Here is a 19,287-nt window from a genome sequence, read left to right on the forward strand (position 1 = left end):
CTGTTTCTAATCTGTTTGTTTATATACTCCCAGAGGAATTTTGCATACAATATTTTAAAATTCTGCATATTTTATTTGTCAAAATAACACAATAATATAATCAGTCCAGTTTCAATTATTTTTGATAGTTTATTTCAAAATACTTGTCAACAAGTATGTCAACCATACAGACAACAGCAAAAAATATTTCCCCCAGGAGTAGAGAGTTAAAGAAACCCCTAGGACAACCAAGTTCCAGTGGGGGGGCACTATGTGGGGCCCCCAGAGCCCAGACACCTGCATTCTCATCGCCCCAGAACCCAGCTGTGGGGAACCCCCCCGGCCCAGACACCAGCACCCCCCCTCCCACCAGAGCTCAGCTACAGGGCACCCCCCGGCGCAGGCACCACCATGCCCCTCCCCCCCAGATCCCAGCCATGAGGCACCCCCCCATCCCAGACACCAGCACCCTTTACTCCCCGCAGCTTCTTTACTGTCCTGCCAGGGGATGCTGTGTGGTGCAGCCCTGCCCTTCCTCACCCTTTGCCAGGAGAATGAGGATCAAGCAGAGCATGCAGCTTCTAGCCAGCCAGGCTGGGTGCTCTGCTCACTGCAAGCTGGGCTCTACAGAGTCCAGCAGCCCCTAGTGGCAGTCAGCAGCTCTGCAGCCCAATTCTGCGGGGGAGACAGGGAATTCTGCAAAATTCTGCATTGCACAGCGGTGCAGAATTCCCCTAGTTTTAAAGAGCCCTATTATTGTGATTCAGTATTTTATATATTTCTGCCATATGTGTATAGATGTGGTTATGCTTTCAGAATAAGTTTTACAGTATGCAAACTCCTCTATATCAGTATAGAAATATTTCTAGAATTTCAGTCAGTTGACAGTATAATTGTATCATCTGCTGAGGTCTATATTACTGTTTTAATTTTTTTCTAATAATTCAATTTTGATTAAAATTGTATCAACTTTTAAATTTCTAAAGCAACCGTATATTGATGCACAATATCATATAAAGGAGAATTAGAACCTCTGAAGAACATTTTTCATTAACAAGTGGCAAATACTGCTGTAGAGTAAGTAAACTGTATTTGAAGCTGCTTAAAACATTTAATGATTTAGAATTTGTATTAGCCATACTGTAGCTAAAATGAAACTTCCATTAACTAGTTTTGTCTTCATGTATTCTAAAATAATGTAATTTTCTAGTTGTGTAAGTTATTGGCTACAGTTGACCAGAGCAAAATTTAAAGTACTGAGAGTTTCAACCCGAAGTTTTACTTATAGGACAATACATGGCTTGATATACAATGCTCTGAAACTCTTCATGGAGATGAACCAAAAACTGTTTGACGACTGCACACAACAATTTAAAGCAGAAAAACTGAAGTAAGTTTCATATTAATATTTCAGCTTATTCTACAATAACCTGTTCAGAGAATTTTCATTGTTTACTTTGAAAAGCTACTCTCGCTTTTTTAAAAAAAAAGTTATGCCCATTTTATTCAGCACAAAAATCTGAAAATTCACATGGTGAGATTCTTTTTTTTTCTCAGCATGCATGAACCGTGAAGTGTTTAAAATAGTAGTTCTAACCTAATACTGTTGCTGGCAGCCATCTTTCTGCAAAATCATTGTTGTGCGACTGGTGGTGTCAAAGTCCAATGGAAGAGAATGCTAACTAATTTACATCCTGCTTTTATTTTAGATGCATTATCTGCCATCTGTCCCCTGCATACCAACCCCAGTACTTTTCAGAATCCTCCAGCATTGTTTTGTAGAGTGTGTTGCATGTGCATATATGTACAGGGCATTATTATATTTTGTCATAAATGCAATGATGAATGCGATATGTTTGTATTAATGCTATGTGGTAGCATATTCCTCACAGCCATCTGTAAAGTGAAGTATTTAATTTTGCTTAATTTCATCTTTAACCTAGATACAAATTTAAAAGGAAAATGCAAGAGATTCCTTTATTTGATAGACTGAGCAGCACTGGGAACTTATTTCATAAATTGTTGATAAATAGGAAAGAAGTATAGGATGGTCAGGTAAACAGAGCAGGGGATTGGAAGCTTGAACTTTTCTGGTTTTTATTCCCAAATGTGCAACTGACTTGTATGGTCTTCAAGTCACTTAATTTCTCTGTGCTTCCACTTCCCCGTGGGTGTAATAAGTCTATGCATGTTCACAGGGATGGTTTGAGGCATAAATAATTGCTTGAAAAAGTGTTTCAGATCCTGATTAAAAGAACTATAGAAATGAAAACTATTGGTGGTTCTGTTTCAGCATAGTAATATTTGGGGGTTTGAGCAGATCTTGGTTAGAATCATGTTTTCAGTTTCAAAGTGAAATGATTGTGATTTCTTCCTGTAGCAGTCCTTAAGGGCTTAGCAACACATAGTTTTGTACTGCTTTAACTATATTTGTTTGAAATCAGTGCAATCCCTCCCCCCTCCTGCCCCCCGCAACTAGTGCCTCAGTTATACTACGGTATAGGTGCTTATGCTGGTATATAGGTTATTCCTGTAAATTTAAGTGAAAGTGAGCTAGAACATGTAGTAGGAGACAAATTTTAAAAGTATTCTGGCAAAAGGATAAAAGAAGTGTATCTTTTTTGCTTCTTTCTATGATGTATAAAGAGGACTGAGTTTTTGGTGTACTATTTTTCTAGTAAAAACAATTCTACATATTTTTTATATTAGAAAATAAAGTCTTTATTCTATTTTTTCCTGAGTGCAGCAGAGTCCAGACAAGAAACTGAATCCTGAGCAACTGAAAGAGTGATTTTTGCTCATGAATTAAAATTCATTTGAGGAGGGAGGTGCTGATTTAACACAACCACTTGAGAGGACACACACTTAAATATTTAGAACTCCTACTCTCCCATCTGACGGCTGAGAGAGCTCCCACTGCAGTGTTGAAACTCTGGCCCCACTAAAGTCAATTGAAGTGTTGCCATTGACTTCAGTAGAGCTGGGATTTCACACCAATTCCCTGGCCAAGGAGTTAGTCTGCTAAAAAGAAGAATAAGAGTTAATCCTGATTTTTCTGAGGTGGAGAAGAAGCTGGAAAAAAAATTTCCCTTTCTTTTCAATGGTCATTTTGCCCTTTTTTACTCCACAAGGAAGACATAAGGGCACAAGCTCATTCCCTTCCCCACACGCTTTGCAAATCACCTTTGAATGTACATCTCTTAAACAAGTTTAGACAATAACTAGACACTTTCCCTTGATTTGTTTTCCTCAAGTATTTCTCTATTAATGAAGCATTATTCAATTTCCAAATAGTTTTTTATCTATGTGGTTATTATTGTACTTACATTTAAATAAACTACAGTCAGGACAGTGGAAATAAACAATGCCCTTTACTGTTAATTTTAAAGTGAGAATCCAAAAGTATTTCAGACTATACACCAGTCTAAATGCAGAAGATTTTTGTTGTATTATTCATTTTTTAGCAACATACAGCTGTCAAAGGCAAACAGATTGTGCACAAAGTGAGAATGCCAGTCGGTTTATTGTAATAAAGTCTCCTTATTTTCTTGAGGAAAATTGTCATTCTTTTGTTTTAATGTTGCCCTGGAATAACAACTAGCAGTATGGTATGGTTTAGATATGTATATGGAGAAGCTGTCTATCAAAAATTGGTATTTTGGACTGTGTGAAGATGCATCTAAACAGGTGAAATAACCAATTATTCACTATTCTGTTTAAGAATAGTATGTGAGTTGTATCTGTTACCTCTGTTTTTAAATTTTATTTTTGCAGAGAGAAGCTAAAATCGAAGGAAAGAGAAGAAGCATGGGTTAAAATAGAAAATCTAGCCAAATCAAATCCCCAGGTATTTAGAAAAGATTAACATATTCATGTTAAAAATTCTAGGTTTTTGTTAAATATCAGTGGGGTAACAGATATATGACTGATCCTGGAAATAACAGTTTCACTAATACTGTATATGAAAAATCTGCAATAAAAATGCTTTTAAAATTTGTAACCTTTCTCTTGTGCAAGTACTTATTTTGCAAACAAGGGTTTCAGACAAGACTGATCTGAAGTACCTTTTCCTTTCTTCCTTTATAAGACATATCTATAGAACTGTGGTCTGAAAAGTGATTGTTCAGAATTGCATAAACAGAGATAATAATATTGGTTTCTTTTGAAAAACTTCAGTGTAAACAAAACCCTAAATTAGAAGAAGGATGTTGGGAATTGGAGTGTTTTCTACTAAAAGTAGAACTTCTGTCTAGCTGGGACTTGTGACCTGTCAGATTTTTTTACTCTGCTGTGCCAAGTGAATTAAAGTAATGGTGCATGACCCTATCTGTTGTATCCACCTGGCGCCTGGATTGTGTAGTCGACTGCTGTGGGTGAACATGCACATCAAAACCAGCTCCCAGCTAAAAGGAAAACCATCTTGTTCTTAAGTAAATACAGGTTCTATAACCAGCTACAAGTGCAGGTTTTTCTGAAAAAACAAAAACTTTTAGAGTGAACAAGCTATTCTGATTTATTCTTGTTCTATTGCTTTGTGGTATTCCTATGCTGCTATTTGTTCCTTTAAGTGTCAAATTTCTGGATTTCAATCATGTCAAGGTTTGCTATTGGCAAAAAAGGAAACCTTTACCTATAAAGTTCTTATCAACCCAAAAGGTTCCTGGCTGAGTACAACTGTTGGGGGGTACAGTGGTTGCATTGGTGTGATCTTGGTATCAGTTTAATGAATAGTAAAGAATGCAGCTATATTTTTCTAACCAAAAGACATTTTAGAAATATTTTCTCTCACTGACTTTTCTGGGAGGTTACGGAGGAATCCTTTCCAAAGTGGTCATAGAAAATATTTAGTCATTAAAATTGGATAGTTTATCAGTAGGTCAACTGAGTGAGCTTAAGTGCATTGTAACTTTATAAAGAACCATGTACATGAAAGCAGAGAAATTTAAAACTTTGTGCAACAAAACATACTCTATTTAGATAAACAGATACATTTTTGAGTGTACTTTTTGATTAGTGCCATAGACAAATTTGATTAATCTTTGCCAGTAATTTTAACCTTACTAAAAAGGCACCATACAAAAGTGTTGAATGAAGAGTACATGCTTGTTCAAAATATGTTCATATTTATTCTCACAAAAGATAAACAATTGTGCCTTGCTAAAAAAACCATTGTGACTTATTCAGACTGATCTAGTAAAATAATGTAATTTTACAAACGTGAACCTTTTTCTATTGTTCAAAAATCATTCTGTGTAACTATGTATCTTTTCTAAAACTGATTAGCATAACCTATGTATACAATACTTTACATAGTCTGCTTGAATAACCAAATTAATATAACCAGCAAGTTAAATTTAAAAACACAAATTAATTTTGACACTTAAGCCCTCAGCCACATGAAGAATCTATATATAGCATATCGGTGCATGCTCTTAGTGCTTTTTTTTGACAGATGACCAAAATTTCTTTCAAAATTTTTATCTAGTTATCTGTCTTCTAGTATTTGTTTTTATATTCCTAATTTTTTAATTTATACTTATTGTAGAAGGGTATTCCTAATTCTGCCCCTTACGTAAAAATAAAGTGTAAGGTATTTTAATTATAATTATAGTGATTTAAAATAATTAACTTTTTGTACTTAATTTTTTTCATTTTTCTGCTTTGTATCATGTGAAATCAGATTCGTCTATTAAGTTACCATTACATTCAGTTACTAAAATAATTGTGGAAAAATCTTAATGGGTTTTAAAACGGTGTGTGTGTATATGTGATACACAGCAGTTTTTTCTTTGTTGGTCTTAACAGTACTAATAGATCATTTGATTTAAGATAAAAATTGTAATTGTCAGGATCTCTGCAAACTAGTGCTCTATGTTAAAGTTTAGGTTCTGTAAAGTTTAATTTGACAGGTCTTTTTATTCAGCAAAGGTACTGTATGTTCCTGTTTTATATTTCCAAAAGAGAAGTACTTATACTTTTCATTGTATTGTGAAAGCATACCATCGGAAAACGTAGTCTTTTTGAATATTGAGTTTTGTCTTTACAAATACAAACTTGCTCCTGCAACCAAAACCATTACGTATTTCTGTTGTTGTATCGATCAGAAAATGTTTGACAGTGTCTCTAATACAATTTATATTAAATATTTAGCAGAATAGAGATCGAGCATTGGCAATTTAGAATTTTATTCTTCCACCTTTAAAACTCAGATTCAGACATGTTCCTGGTATAATTTTGCTCCTTTTACTATAATTGTATATTTAAATATTGTATTTCTGCCAGAACCAAAGTAATGGAGACTCAGTTTTTATCTTTCCATCATACTTAAGTTCTGGGAGCATAAATAATTTAAGTCTTGATGCATTAAAATAAATTATACAGAAGCTAGTCTAAAATTAAGTCTTACCAATTAAATGCTCTGATTTACTCTTAATATCCAGTTATCATTGCTAACAATGATTATATTTTAACAATTTGCATTTTATTAGTACCCAACATGTAGTGACACCAGTGTGCTGAACAGTCCTGTTGCAATGGAAACAGATGGGCCTTTAATTGAAGATTTACAGATGCTGAAAAAGACAGTGAAAGAGGAGGCGTGTCAGGTAAAACCATATGAAAAAATTAAACTTGTTCTCTTAATTTACAAATCTGTAAATAGTAACCATTCAAACTAAAGATAGCAGTTACCTTTTCTAAAAACAGCAGTACCCATTAACCCTAAAAATCATCTTGAGTAGTATTTTCATAATTTTTTAACTATGGTATCCTGCAATAATCAATGTTGTCAAAGAAGTTACTTTAAAACAAAAAACTAGTAGCCAGAAATAAACATTCTAGCTGTAATGCCCGCTTTCTACTGTATGTTTTGTGATTTCTTCTACAAAAACATTTTTATTTCTGTTCATGTCATAGTGTGGACAATGAGTATAAAGATGGCTAGGGTGTGTCAAGTTCTTTTCTCTATACCTTAGTTTTTTTGCATGAAGGAGAGGTTGTAAGAAATATAGTCAGACTTAGTCATTACCAAAGTACCTTTCATCCAAAGTATTATCCTTCTTCTATAAAGTACACTCCCTTAAATTTGTTCATATCTTTTGCTTATGTTGGCAGTCTGGCTATCTGCTTATGTCCCATTTCACATTTTTGCAGAAAATTGTTTCAGGGTAACTGGCAGTTTCTCGATTCCTCAGTCTGCCTATAAATGTAGATATGGGATAGAAATTGCTCTAGTTGTGATATCCTACCTGGATCGATCGGTCTTCAGCTGTCATTAAGACTGCGCCAATCACAACACGTCCGCCATTCTTCTCGCACTCTTGCCTTTCTTCTCCACATTCGTCCAAAATGTTTAACAATGTCATCTTCCCATCTTCTTGGAGGCCGACCGGGTGGTCTTTTCTGTTCTCACGGGTACCACTCAGCAATGATTGCAGTCCACCTATTGTCCGTGAGCTGTGCTGTGTGGCCCGCCCATCACATCTTGTTATGTCTGCTTTCCACGACAATGTCTTTCACACCACTGCATTCTCTGATCATTTCATTTGGGATGTGATCCAAAAGGGAAATACCCGACATAGCTCGTTCCATTGCCCTTTCAGCTACCGACAGCCACTGTTCTTCTCTCTTTCAGTGCTCACGTTTCACTGCCCAACAGCATGGCTGGCAGCACTTTTGAATTGAAGATATTTGTACCTGTGGTCTTGTCAGTTTTTCCTTTGAGGACGTCCTTGATGGAATTAAACACATACCATCCTGCCCGAATCCTTTGTGAGAGTTCTCCGTTCAGGTCTTGGCGCATATTAACTTCTTGGCCCAAATATATGTACTGTTCTGCTTCTTTGATTTCTTCTCCTGTTACCGTTATTCAGGCTTTTTGTAAGACATCTGATCGCATGTATTTTGTTTTGCAGCGGTTCATTTTCTGGCTGACCTGACTGCTTTTCTTGTCGAGTCTTCGTAGCATGCTCTGCAGTTGGGTGCTTTTGGCAATTAGTACAATGTCGTCCACGAATCTGAGATGGGATAATCGTTCTCTGTTTATGTTGATACTACTCCTCCAATTGATCTTGTTCATAACCATTATGAGACAGGCGGTTAATAGTTTTGGTGAAATTGTATTTCATTGCTTTACGCCTTTCTTGATTGGGATGAGGAGGGGAGTTTCGAGGAGAGTAATATCTGTTGTACATCCAGTATTCGCTTCCTTAAACAAACTGATGTACTGCATGTTAATGCCCTGCTCTGCGAGTGCCTGTAATATTGCGTTAAATTCGACACTATCGAAGGCCTTTTCATAGTCGACGAAAGCAATGCACAGTGGGAGTTTGTATTCTTTCGCTCTTTCTAGGATCTGGCTAAAGGTAAATATATGGTTGATCGTGCTGAAATTTCTTTGAAACCCTGTCTGCTCTCTCGGCTGTTGTTCATCCAGACTCTGCGAGAGTCGGTTCGTTATCACCTTTGTAAAGAGCTTGTAGATGTGAGAGAGCAGGCGTATAGGGCAGTAATTCTTAAGCTTTTCCTTCTTCAAGATATCAACTAAATCTTAAAGCGAGGGCCTTCCAAAGTTTTTCACCTCCTGCAGAAATTATTTCTGACATTATTCCATCTTTGCCTGGAGCTTTTCCCTTCTTCATCCGGTGTAGCGTGCTTCGGACTTGGCTGACTATTATTAGGGGGACACGTTCTTCTGACCCTTGGAGTGTTGGGAGAGGGATGTTGATTCTTGACTTGAACAGTTCTATATAGAATTCCTTGCAGACCTCCTCCATCCCTGTTCTGTCTATTACTGTCTCTCCATCCTTGTTCTTCAACGCTGTTACGCTCAATCTATATTGCGTCAGTTCCCGCTTGCATGTCCTGAGGCTCTTGCGTGATTCAGCTGTTTTGAGGAGCTTTTCTTTCTGGAAGTTCTCAAAGTCATCCTTCAGTTTTCGCCATATAAGCTTGCACAGAATGGAGTACTCAAGGTTGTTATCCGAGCTCCTTTTCATGTTTCTCTGCTTTTCCAACAAACTTTTCGTTTCATTCGAGATCCTTCCCTTCACCTTCTTCAGCTTTTCAATTTCAGCTGCTTTTATGCAACGTCTCAGCTTGTCAGCAAAGATACTATAGTCCTCATCAAAGTCCTGGACTTTTCCGTCTGGGTCCAGTCAAACCCAGAAATCGCTTTCTTCAGCTTTGCTTCATCGAATGTCTTTGGCCGCTGTTTCCTGTTTCCCATCTGTAACACCTTCTTTTCCACCGCTTCATCGAAAATCGACTTCACTCTAAGCAGGCAGTGGTCACTACCGGTGTTGAAAGGCTGCACCACCGAGACGTGTTGAACGATGCACCTTTTATTGACTAAAATATAGTCCTATTTCATTCTTGCTCTTTGTGTTTGGCGCGATCAACGTCCACCTTCTTGCGGTCTTCTTTTTGTACCAGGTGTTTGCCATGTACAGTTCTTTCATTTCTGCCATCGCTACTTGCCTTTCTCCTCTGTTATTCCTTTCGCCGCTGCCGTATCTTCCTATGAACTTTTCGCCAGCTTTCCCTCACCCGACCTTGGCATTGAAATCTCCCATCGTGACAGTGTAAGTGGACTTTTGCGCGAGGTTCTTTCGAGCTCTTGGTAGAATCTTCCACTTCTTCATCCACACTTCCACTTGTGGGAGCGTAGGCTTGGATGACCTTGAGGGTAGCTTTTGACTTCATTTGAAGATGCAGCACACCAGTACGTGATGATATTAGCTGGCATGATATGACTTTCAAAGACCACTCTTTATTGACGATAAATCCGACTCCTCCAACATTTCTAGCACCATCTCCCTTTCCGAGCCTCACAGCACTTCCATCCTTCCAGTTGACTTCCATCTCCTTCTTTCGTCGGGTTTCGCAGACACCAAGGATATCGCATCTTACCCTTTTTTTCTCCTCCATCAGATAGTTTAACATTTCCTCCCTGGACCTACTATTGTAAGTACACACAGCAAGGGTTGTCCTTTTCCATGTTGGCCTAACACCTGACATTTTTAGCAACCTCTCATCACTCAATTTCCGCTCCGCCACTGTAGAATGGTTTGATGACACGCAGGGAACTAAGACCCATTTGCTCATGTTGTTTTAGCTGTTAACTTCAAGCCATCCCACTGGCGGGCAGGCATGCGTACCTCCTCAAGCTTAGCTAGCCTTCAACCTCCAAGGAGAAGGAGAAGTGCTCTTTCCTCTGAGAGAGCAACCCCCTCCCTGGATTGGATAGTCCAACACCTTTGTAGCATGGTTAGACCTACCGGGGCATAGGCCTCGCTACCATAGCTGTCAGATGGCCAGGGTCACCGTTGTGCCACGAGGCGCTGAGGTAGGATTTTGCAGTGGGATATCCTACCAGTAGATGAAAATATCTTGTCTGTGCTGATTCTTTTACATCTGTCAGTTGGCTGTGAGATTTTGTTGAACCATTTGCAGATACTGGTGAGGGTGGATGCTTTTGTTGGGTCACCTCTTGTATATAGTGCATATTTGAGCCTGCTAGAAAACTTAGTGAGAAGACATGAGCCTCAGTGCGTTCAGTTTCATAGGACTTCCACCAGGCAAGCTAATTCAAATTGGCTTCAAGGAACTAGGTTTGCTGTTCTGTAAATCTTATTACCCCCTTCGTAGGCATGCGTAAGGCATTACACACAGCAGAAAAGTTGTTTTTCCATTGTATAGGCAAGCATGTCAAAGACAGGGTTAGGCAGGGGGATGTCTCATTCCCCTCTGCACTGTGGAGCAGGGTTCCATGATTATTTTCATTCTGGTAGCACCTAGAGCTCCAATTCTGCCTGGGGTTTCTATTGTGCTAGGCTCTCAACAAACAGCGGAAGTCAAACTTTATTTTTTTATATCTTCGTAACAGAGTAAACAAAACTCTTAAGTGTAGAATGGAATTCAGGATGTGGAGAGAGTCAATAAAACTGTGAAGCCATGCTGAGGATCATAACCTGGGAAGTAGGGTGGGCAACAGAGCTGGAGAGGGGTGGGTAATGGTAGCTGCTTTTATCCTTCTCCCCTGCCCCCTTTTAAGTACAGGCTGTGGGGGGTTGCAGACAAAGTTGCCAGGCAAGTGAAGATGGTCAGTCTGCTACAGAAGACACTTCTCGATCTGACAAAGCTCCTATGGCTTACCAGAGGGGAGGCTTGATCTGATTAATCTTACCACGTCTGCCAACTTGAACTATTGCTATAGACCTTTAACATGTCTGAAAACAGTTGCAGTGTGGCATGGAGGCAGTTAAGTTGACAGGTTGCCAAGCTTTTTTGAGAACCAGCGAAGCAGTCAGATCGATAGAACTAGTGAGCCATGGAGAGAAGATAAAGAAGGCTGGGGAGTGAGTCTGGGTGTAAAACAGAACTGCACAAAGCTCCAGTGACTTGTTCACTGTAACTTTTTCCATGCTGGACAAGTCAAATAATTTCTTGCATTTTTCTCCACAAATTACCCTCTTTGCCATTTCAATAGGCCAAAGCACTGTGAAAAATATGCTTGTGACTTTTGGAACTGTTATAGGAGGCTGAAAAAGTGGAAATTTCTATGGAAATTGGAAAGAGGAATAATTTTAAAATAATTCTACCAAGAAAGCATTGAAGAGTGTTAAAAGTGCCTAGAGAAATAAAGTTGGTCGTCCTTTGAACCATTTGAGAGTGATTTCTCAGATTGTTCATGTTTAAGGAATTCAAACCCTGCTGAACACTCATCACAACCGGAACAGCTGGGCTGTTAACAGTGTCTTGATAACATATTGTTCCTTGAACAAATGGGAAGAAAAGTCTAACATTTTTGCTTGGTATTTGCTGGTTTTACAGGATAGGTATCAGAAATCCTTTGTATTAATTTCTCTATTTGAACTGGATTCCAACAATTCAAGACAAACCAAGACCAGAAAGGCTTGCAGGTTCAAAACTTTTGCATCATGAAAAGCAACTGAGAAAAGAAATTAAATACAGTAATTATTTTGACTCAGGAGGTCTGTTGCACATTATGCAGAGATACTCAACTGACTATTACAATACATAGAAACTACGTTAAATAAAGTCAAAATTAATGTTCAGTTGAGTTCTTTTGTGTATTTAGATTTGCATACAGTCAAAAGACTCTATCAAAGAAAGGTATTCATTAGTTAGTGTCGGAATAGCTTTCTTAAAAAGAGGGCTTACAGATTTTTTTTTTAATTAGTAAAATATCAAAGTTCATCACTGGGAGACACTAACTAGACAAGGAAGCTATAGAAGTGAAAATGTGAAAAGTAATCACTGATGTGGAATAATTCACTCAATTATTTAATTTTCATTCCTTATGTGTAAAGGCCAGTAAAGCAAAAAAAGATTAAAACTGTTAACATGAAGCATTTTCTTTTCTAGCTCTGAACTCTGGTGGTGTAGAATGCTTTTTTAGTTATTTATTCAAAGCCTAGGACAACTTTCATTTGGGGGTTTTGTTTTTGTTTTTTCCTGTTATGCTCAGAGAAAAAAAACAGACCTCCCCACTTTTAGAACTAAATGCAAACTCATAGTTTTCAATTTACACTCACACTCCCCCCCCCTCTAAAATATACCCCCTCGTTCTAACACACAAAAAATCCTGTAAACTCATCTAGCTATTTCTCCTGCAGGATAGGAAGGAAGGAAAATTTGTTTATCTGTTTAAATATTTGAGACAAACTCCTACTATGGTGATGGGGGCTATATATGTACTCCAAAGATCTCATGATGGAAGGCAACCCCGTTGGGAATTATTTTCTGACTAACATAGAGTAGCAGCATCATTCTTCACATTTGGAAGTTCAAGACAGGCTGTGATAGTAGAGTATTTGATCTATTGAAATAGAGAGAGATGTGTGTTTGGCAACTGAGAGATCTGTTCAGTGACTTTCTTATGGGATGTGAAGGTGACAAAAGTCACCTAAAGACATCTAAACAGGCTTCTAGAGAGTGCTGGGGAGCAGTCTGTGGTTATGGTACATATAATACCAGTAACCTAGGGAGGTCTTGGAAGCTAAATTTAGATTGCTAAGAAGAAAGCTTTAGGTCCAGAGCTTCTGTGATAGCTTTCTCTGAAATGCTTCCATTTCCATGTCTGAAGCCAGGGGAACTTCAATGTCTCAATATATGAATTACTCCTGGGGGGGATTCTGCGGGACTGCGTGCCCGATGGCAACAGCCATCCCCCCCTCCACCCCAATTTCCTGCTTTTCCCTGCAGAAAAAGGCAGGGAAGCAAAGGGAAGCCCCGCATTGGGGGAGGGGGGTGGGGTTTAGACCATGTACAGTTTTGGGGTGGAGGCAAAGCATGGAGGGGCACATGGAGTTACGTGCCACTGTCTCCGTCTCTCCCCCCCCCCCCCCCCCCCCGGTCAGTTCTGCAAATGCAGATCTACCCAGCTCAGAGGCTGCCTCGGGCTCCACTGACTCAGTTGTGTGCTGGGAGTCTTCCTATTTTCTGTGGAACAGTGAGTGCCCGCCATGGGGGCTCGGTAAGGGGGATGGGGGGAAAGAGGGTGGGGGGAAGAGGCAGTGGGGAAGGAAGGGGGTGGAAATGGGCAGGGGGCGGGGAATGTGGGAGTGATGGGAGGGGGATGGAGAAGAAAAGGGGATAGGGGTATCACTGTGGAAAGCGGGAGCCTGGCATGTGGCATCTCCTCGGCAGCAGCTGGAGCTCCCCTGTTAAGCAGGCCCATCGTGACAAGCCCTATTCCCCACCCCACTGAGCCCCAACTAGCTGCACCTGGACCCCCATTCCATCAAGGCCCACCCCCTCAGAACCTGGACCCCCACACTAAGACCCCCCCACCATGCTCCATCTCCCCACACCCAGACCCCCCTGATGAGCCCAACCACCATTACCTGGATCCCCTACAGAGTCCCCTTGCCCCTGCACCCGGAACCCCTCAACGAGCCCCTGTGCATTCAGATCCCACACTGAGCTGCCTGCACCCAGATTGCTCCACACAGAAACCTCTCACCCCACACCTGGATCCCCCCATACTTGGATCCTGCTGGGCTGAGCCTGCCCAGCCACAGCTGGTGCACCTGGCACAGAGGAGCAGGGCCCTGGGCTGTTTCTGGGGCAGGCCCAGCCCTTGCACTGTGTCAGGTGCAGCCTCACTGCAGAGTCCCTGTACTGGGGGAGGTGGGAGCTTCAGGGTGATCTCCCACCTCAGTGCAGTCAGTGGCCTGTGGTCCCCACTGCCATGCTGGAGCCACATTTATTTACTGACCAATAAAATTTGGAGAATTTTAAAATATTGTGCGCAAAATTTTTAATTTTTTGGCACAGAAGTCCCTCCGGACTAATGGATAAAACAAGGATTTAAAGAGGAGATTTTCAGGCACTGGGGCACATTGAATGCCTATTAAAAAAGGCCAGGGGAGTGGAGGAAGATGGGCTCCAACTTAACTAAAGTAGAACCAGATCTCTGGCACACAAAATGAATAAAGTTTGGGAGAACTGTTTAAACTAAGAGCTGAGGGAAAGCTGACAGGTGCCACAGAGCACTGCAGTCTAACAGACATCTGTTAGGAATATCAGTAATGCAAATGTATCTCTGTATCTAGCAAAGGTTAGGGCAGAGAGAACAATCAACCTAGAACAGGGACAGGTTGAGATCACAGAGATAAATTCTGTTAAATCAACAAGGGGTCAGACTAAGGATTTTAATAAAAAATAGGCATATGATCAATAATTACTATAAATGCCTATATACAACTGCAAGAAGCTTAAAAGCAAAATACATGAAATAGAATGCCTGGCAGTAGAAAAGGGCCTTAACATAAAATGCCTACAGGAAACATGGTGGAATAACAGAAAATTAATAGGAAACTGTCATACCTGATTAACCTGATTTATTTTTCTTACATAGTTTATAAAGGGGTGGGGAAGTAGTATTATAGCCAAAAGACGCACAGAATTTGGGGATAGATTTGGTTTTGAGGGAACTGCATTGTAGTATCTGTATGGATACAAATCCCAAATCTTAAGAGTACAAATATTTTAGTAGGGTTATATTGCCAGCCTCCAGATCAGAAAAAGGAATATAGGATGTAGAATGTGATGAGACCAGAAGCAACAAGGTCTAATAAAGGGTAATAATTGGGGGACTTCAAATACTCGTATATAAACTGGTGGGTCCCTTTGTGCTAGTAACTGTACAAATGCATGGTATGAGATGGTCCTTGTCTTGAAGAGATTACAGTCTAAATAAACTTTAAACAAACAGCAAGTTCTAGAGCTCAGAAGAGGAGAAACGGTACTCAACTTAGACCTAAGTAATTCATAGGAGTTGGTTCAAAAGTAAGTATATGCATAAAACATTAAGTTGTAGTGTTCAAAATATCTCATTGTTTTATTATTTGTATTAATGTAGTGCCTAGTAGCCCTAATCTTAGACCAAGAGCCCACTGTGTTAAACGCTGTACAAAAACAATCAAAGGACAGTCCCTGTTCCCAAAGAGCAATATAATTTAAGTGTAGCATCCTTGGGAAAGGAAAAATAGTGGGAGAAGAACTGTAATCCCATAGACGTAAAACCCATACCACCAATGTCGTATGGTGACATTTAACTTTAGAAAAATGGTTAAAAAATAAAAGTAGTCAAAAGGTCCCTAACCTCAAAAAAAAAAAAAAAAAAAAAAAAAAAACAGTAACAGGCTCAGGGTGTATGCATACTCTTAAACAGAATGAGGAGCAGGATGGCAAGAAGTAAACCAGCATGGCTAAGGTTCATGAGATTATTTGAGCTAAATAGGTGTCCTTCAAAAAGCAGAAATCAACCCCTAATGAAGCCAATAGAAAGGAATATGAACTATGGCAGGAAATACGTGAGAAGGAAATTAGGACAGTATTATATCAGAAGCAGAAAGCCTGCAAGAGAATCAATGGGTCTGCTGGCTGATCAGCAGGTAAAGGAAGCAATTAAGCATAAAGATGTTTCAGAGAAACTAAATAATTTATTTGCATCAGACTTCACCACAGTGGATGTTTTTCAGTAATAAAGGTGAGATACAATCAAAGACTGAGATGTCAAAAGAAGAGGTACTGAAACAAATTTATAAATTATAATGCAAGTCACTAGGACAAGATGGTATAGGTCTAGGAGTTCAGAAGAAACTTTTAAGAATGAAGTACTGCTTACGGTATTATATAGTCTCATTAAAACCAGATACCATACCAGAGGATTGGGGGCAGCAAATATGCTTGTTTAAAAAGGTGATGAGTGACTCAGGGAATTTATAATCCAGTAAGCCTTTCTTCCATATCTGATAAATTAGTTGAAATAATTAAAAACCAAATTACAAAACATCTAAATGATCATAATTAGATCTATTATATTTTAATTTTATTTACTATTTGTATTTTTGTAGCGCCTAGGAAGCCCAGGACCCCACTGTGCTAAGTGCTGTACAAACACAGAAAAAAACCACAATCCCTGTCCCAAAGAGTTTACAATCTTAAGTATAAAACAAGAGACAGCAGATAGACGTGGACAGGGGAGTACAAGGAGACCCTGTTGCTCAGTGTGACAAGCTGCAGTATCAGCAAAGCAGCAACTTAACTGTTAAGCTTTTCATGAGTATCATGGCAAAGGAGATTTGTAAGGAGAGATTTCAAAGGGAAAACAATAAAATGGCTTTGCAGATGTTCACATGGAGCTCTTCACAAGCATGAGGGTCAACATGGGAGAAAGCATGAAGGTGCTTATTTAAATATGTAATAAGTGGGCAATGAAGGCTGGCATCATGGACCAATTGGAGATAGGTGTTGACCTGTCAATAGTGAATGCATGATGGTAGTTAGGATTGGGATAAGCTGTGAAAAGCCTTGAAAGTGAAAATAAATTGCTTATGTTTGATGTGATAGAGAGGGGGGAGCTAGTGTAGAGATGCAAAGAGAGGAAAGTTATATTTGCAGCAGCATTCTGAATGGATATAAGTAGGGCAAGGTTGCATTTGTCAAGACCAGAGAAAAGGATGTTAATCATAGAATATCAGGGTTGGAAGGGACCCCAGAAGGTCATCTAGTCCAACCCCCTGCTCGAAGCAGGACCAATTCCCAGTTAAATCATCCCAGCCAGGGCTTTGTCAAGCCTGACCTTAAAAACCTCTAAGGAAGGAGATTCTACCACCTCCCTAGGTAACGCATTCCAGTGTTTCACCACCCTCTTAGTGAAAAAGTTTTTCCTAATATCCAATCTAAACCTCCCCCATTGCAACTTGAGACCATTACTCCTCGTTCTGTCATCTGCTACCACTGAGAACAGTCTAGAGCCATCCTCTTTGGAACCCCCTTTCAGGTAGTTGAAAGCAGCTATCAAATCCCCCCTCATTCTTCTCTTCTGCAGACTAAACAATCCCAGCTCCCTCAGCCTCTCCTCATAAGTCATGTGCTCTAGACCCCTAATCATTTTTGTTGCCCTTCGCTGGACTCTCTCCAATTTATCCACGTCCTTCTTGTAGTGTGGGGCCCAAAACTGGACACAGTACTCCAGATGAGGCCTCACCAGTGTCGAATAGAGGGGAACGATCACGTCCCTCGATCTGCTCGCTATGCCCCTACTTATACATCCCAAAATGCCATTGGCCTTCTTGGCAACAAGGGCACACTGCTGACTCATATCCAGCTTCTCGTCCACTGTCACCCCTAGGTCCTTTTCCGCAGAACTGCTGCCTAGCCATTCGGTCCCTAGTCTGTAGCGGTGCATTGGATTCTTCCATCCTAAGTGTAGGACCCTGCACTTATCCTTATTGAACCTCATCAGATTTCTTTTGGCCCAATCCTCCAATTTGTCTAGGTCCTTCTGTATCCTATCCCTCCCCTTGTTGTTGCTGTAATCGAGACATGAAATGATGAGAATCTGGAAGACAGTTTTAGCTGTGTGGATGGATAGGAAAGGCCGTGTCTTAGAGATGTTCTGCAGAAAGAATCTGCAAGATTTAGATGTAGCTTGGATGTGAAAACCTAAAGAGAGGTCCAAGTCAAAGGTGATGCCTAGATTATGGGCTTGAATGACAGGCAGAATGATAGCGATGTCCACAGTGGTCGAGAAAAGAGCTAGGAGTGTGGGTCTGTGGGGGAAAGAGGTAAAGGAGACGAGCAAGGGAGGGAATAAGTGAATGCAAAGAAAATCAGGACATATGGGTTTATTTAGTCCAATGGAAGAGTTAGAGAGGGAAGAGCAGATGAGAAAATCTGTGTCTGTGAGAAAGGAGAGAGTTGTAAGAGGGAAAGGGGGAAGAGAAAGCAAGATGAGGGAGGGGGAAAGGTCACTTATTTTGTCAATTTTCTCTTGGAAGAAATTGGTGAGATCCTATGAGGAGACAGCAGTGGGGAAGGAGGAATGGGAACGTTTGAGGAGTGAGTCAACGGTGGCAAAAAAGTAGCTGGGATTACAGGCATGGGTTTCAGTTAATTTGGAGAAGTAGTTTTTTAGCTAGGAAAGTGGTAGAACTGAATGAAAAGAAAAACTTATAGTGGAGGAAGTCAGCCTAGTAACAGGGTTTTTGCCAGAAAGACTCCACAGCATGGTAGCAGGAGAGGAGGAAGTGGATCTTGGGTTGGAGAGTTGGGTTCTGCAAATGAAATCATGGTCTACTAATCTATTAGAATACTTTGAACAAGCCAGTACAGTAGTCGATGAACAAGACCTAGTTAACGTAATTTATTTTGGCTTTCAAAAAGCCTTTAACAAAGTACCTAGCAAGAAACTATTGAGAAAACTAAGTAGTTTGGGAGGCAAAGTACTGTCATGGATCAGAAACTCTGAGACAAAAAACTACAGAGTAGGAATAAATGGTCAATTTTCATCAAGACAAAAGGTGCCTGAGGCTCTGGGCTAGGTCTGGTGGTGGTCATTAGATTTGTTAATTTGGGGGAAAAGGGTGAGCAGTGACTGTGAGGTGGCAAAATTTGCAGATAGCAGTTGTTTGAGTTAAGTAAGACTGGGAGAAGCTTCAGCACAGACTAACTTAGGTGAATGGGCAACACAGTGGCAGGTGTAATTCAGTGTTGACAAATGTAAAGTGCACATAGAAAGGAATAAATTTAACTATTCTCACACCTTACTGGATTCTGGTTAGCTGTAACAACTCGAGAAGAATACAGCCTTTTTGAGGACAGCTGAATGAAGACCTCTGTTCAATATGCTACAGTGATCAAAAAAGCAAACAAAATATTAGGGTGCATAAGGAATGGAATGGAGAATATTTTATAATGCTGTTCTATAAATCAAAGATATTACCTTATCTGAAATACTGTATTCAGCTCTGTCACCCATTCTTTAAAAGGACA

General features: G+C 39.9%; 1 protein-coding gene across 5 annotated transcripts in view; it reads left to right on the forward strand.

Moving 5' to 3' along the window:
- The window catches only part of PPP2R5C (protein phosphatase 2 regulatory subunit B'gamma), a 194,323-nt gene that overhangs the window by 167,743 nt on the left and 7,293 nt on the right, over positions 1-19,287 (forward strand). For all 5 annotated transcript variants that reach the window (XM_037900956.2, XM_043548548.1, XM_037900954.2 and 2 more), the window contains 3 exons: positions 1,268-1,369; positions 3,754-3,826; positions 6,468-6,584. In XM_037900956.2, coding sequence (XP_037756884.1) covers positions 1,268-1,369; positions 3,754-3,826; positions 6,468-6,584 — 292 coding nt within the window. The remainder of the gene's footprint in view (positions 1-1,267; positions 1,370-3,753; positions 3,827-6,467; positions 6,585-19,287) is intronic.

Source organism: Chelonia mydas, chromosome 6 (genome assembly GCF_015237465.2).
Source record: "Chelonia mydas isolate rCheMyd1 chromosome 6, rCheMyd1.pri.v2, whole genome shotgun sequence".
Taxonomy (NCBI): Eukaryota; Metazoa; Chordata; order Testudines; family Cheloniidae; genus Chelonia; species Chelonia mydas.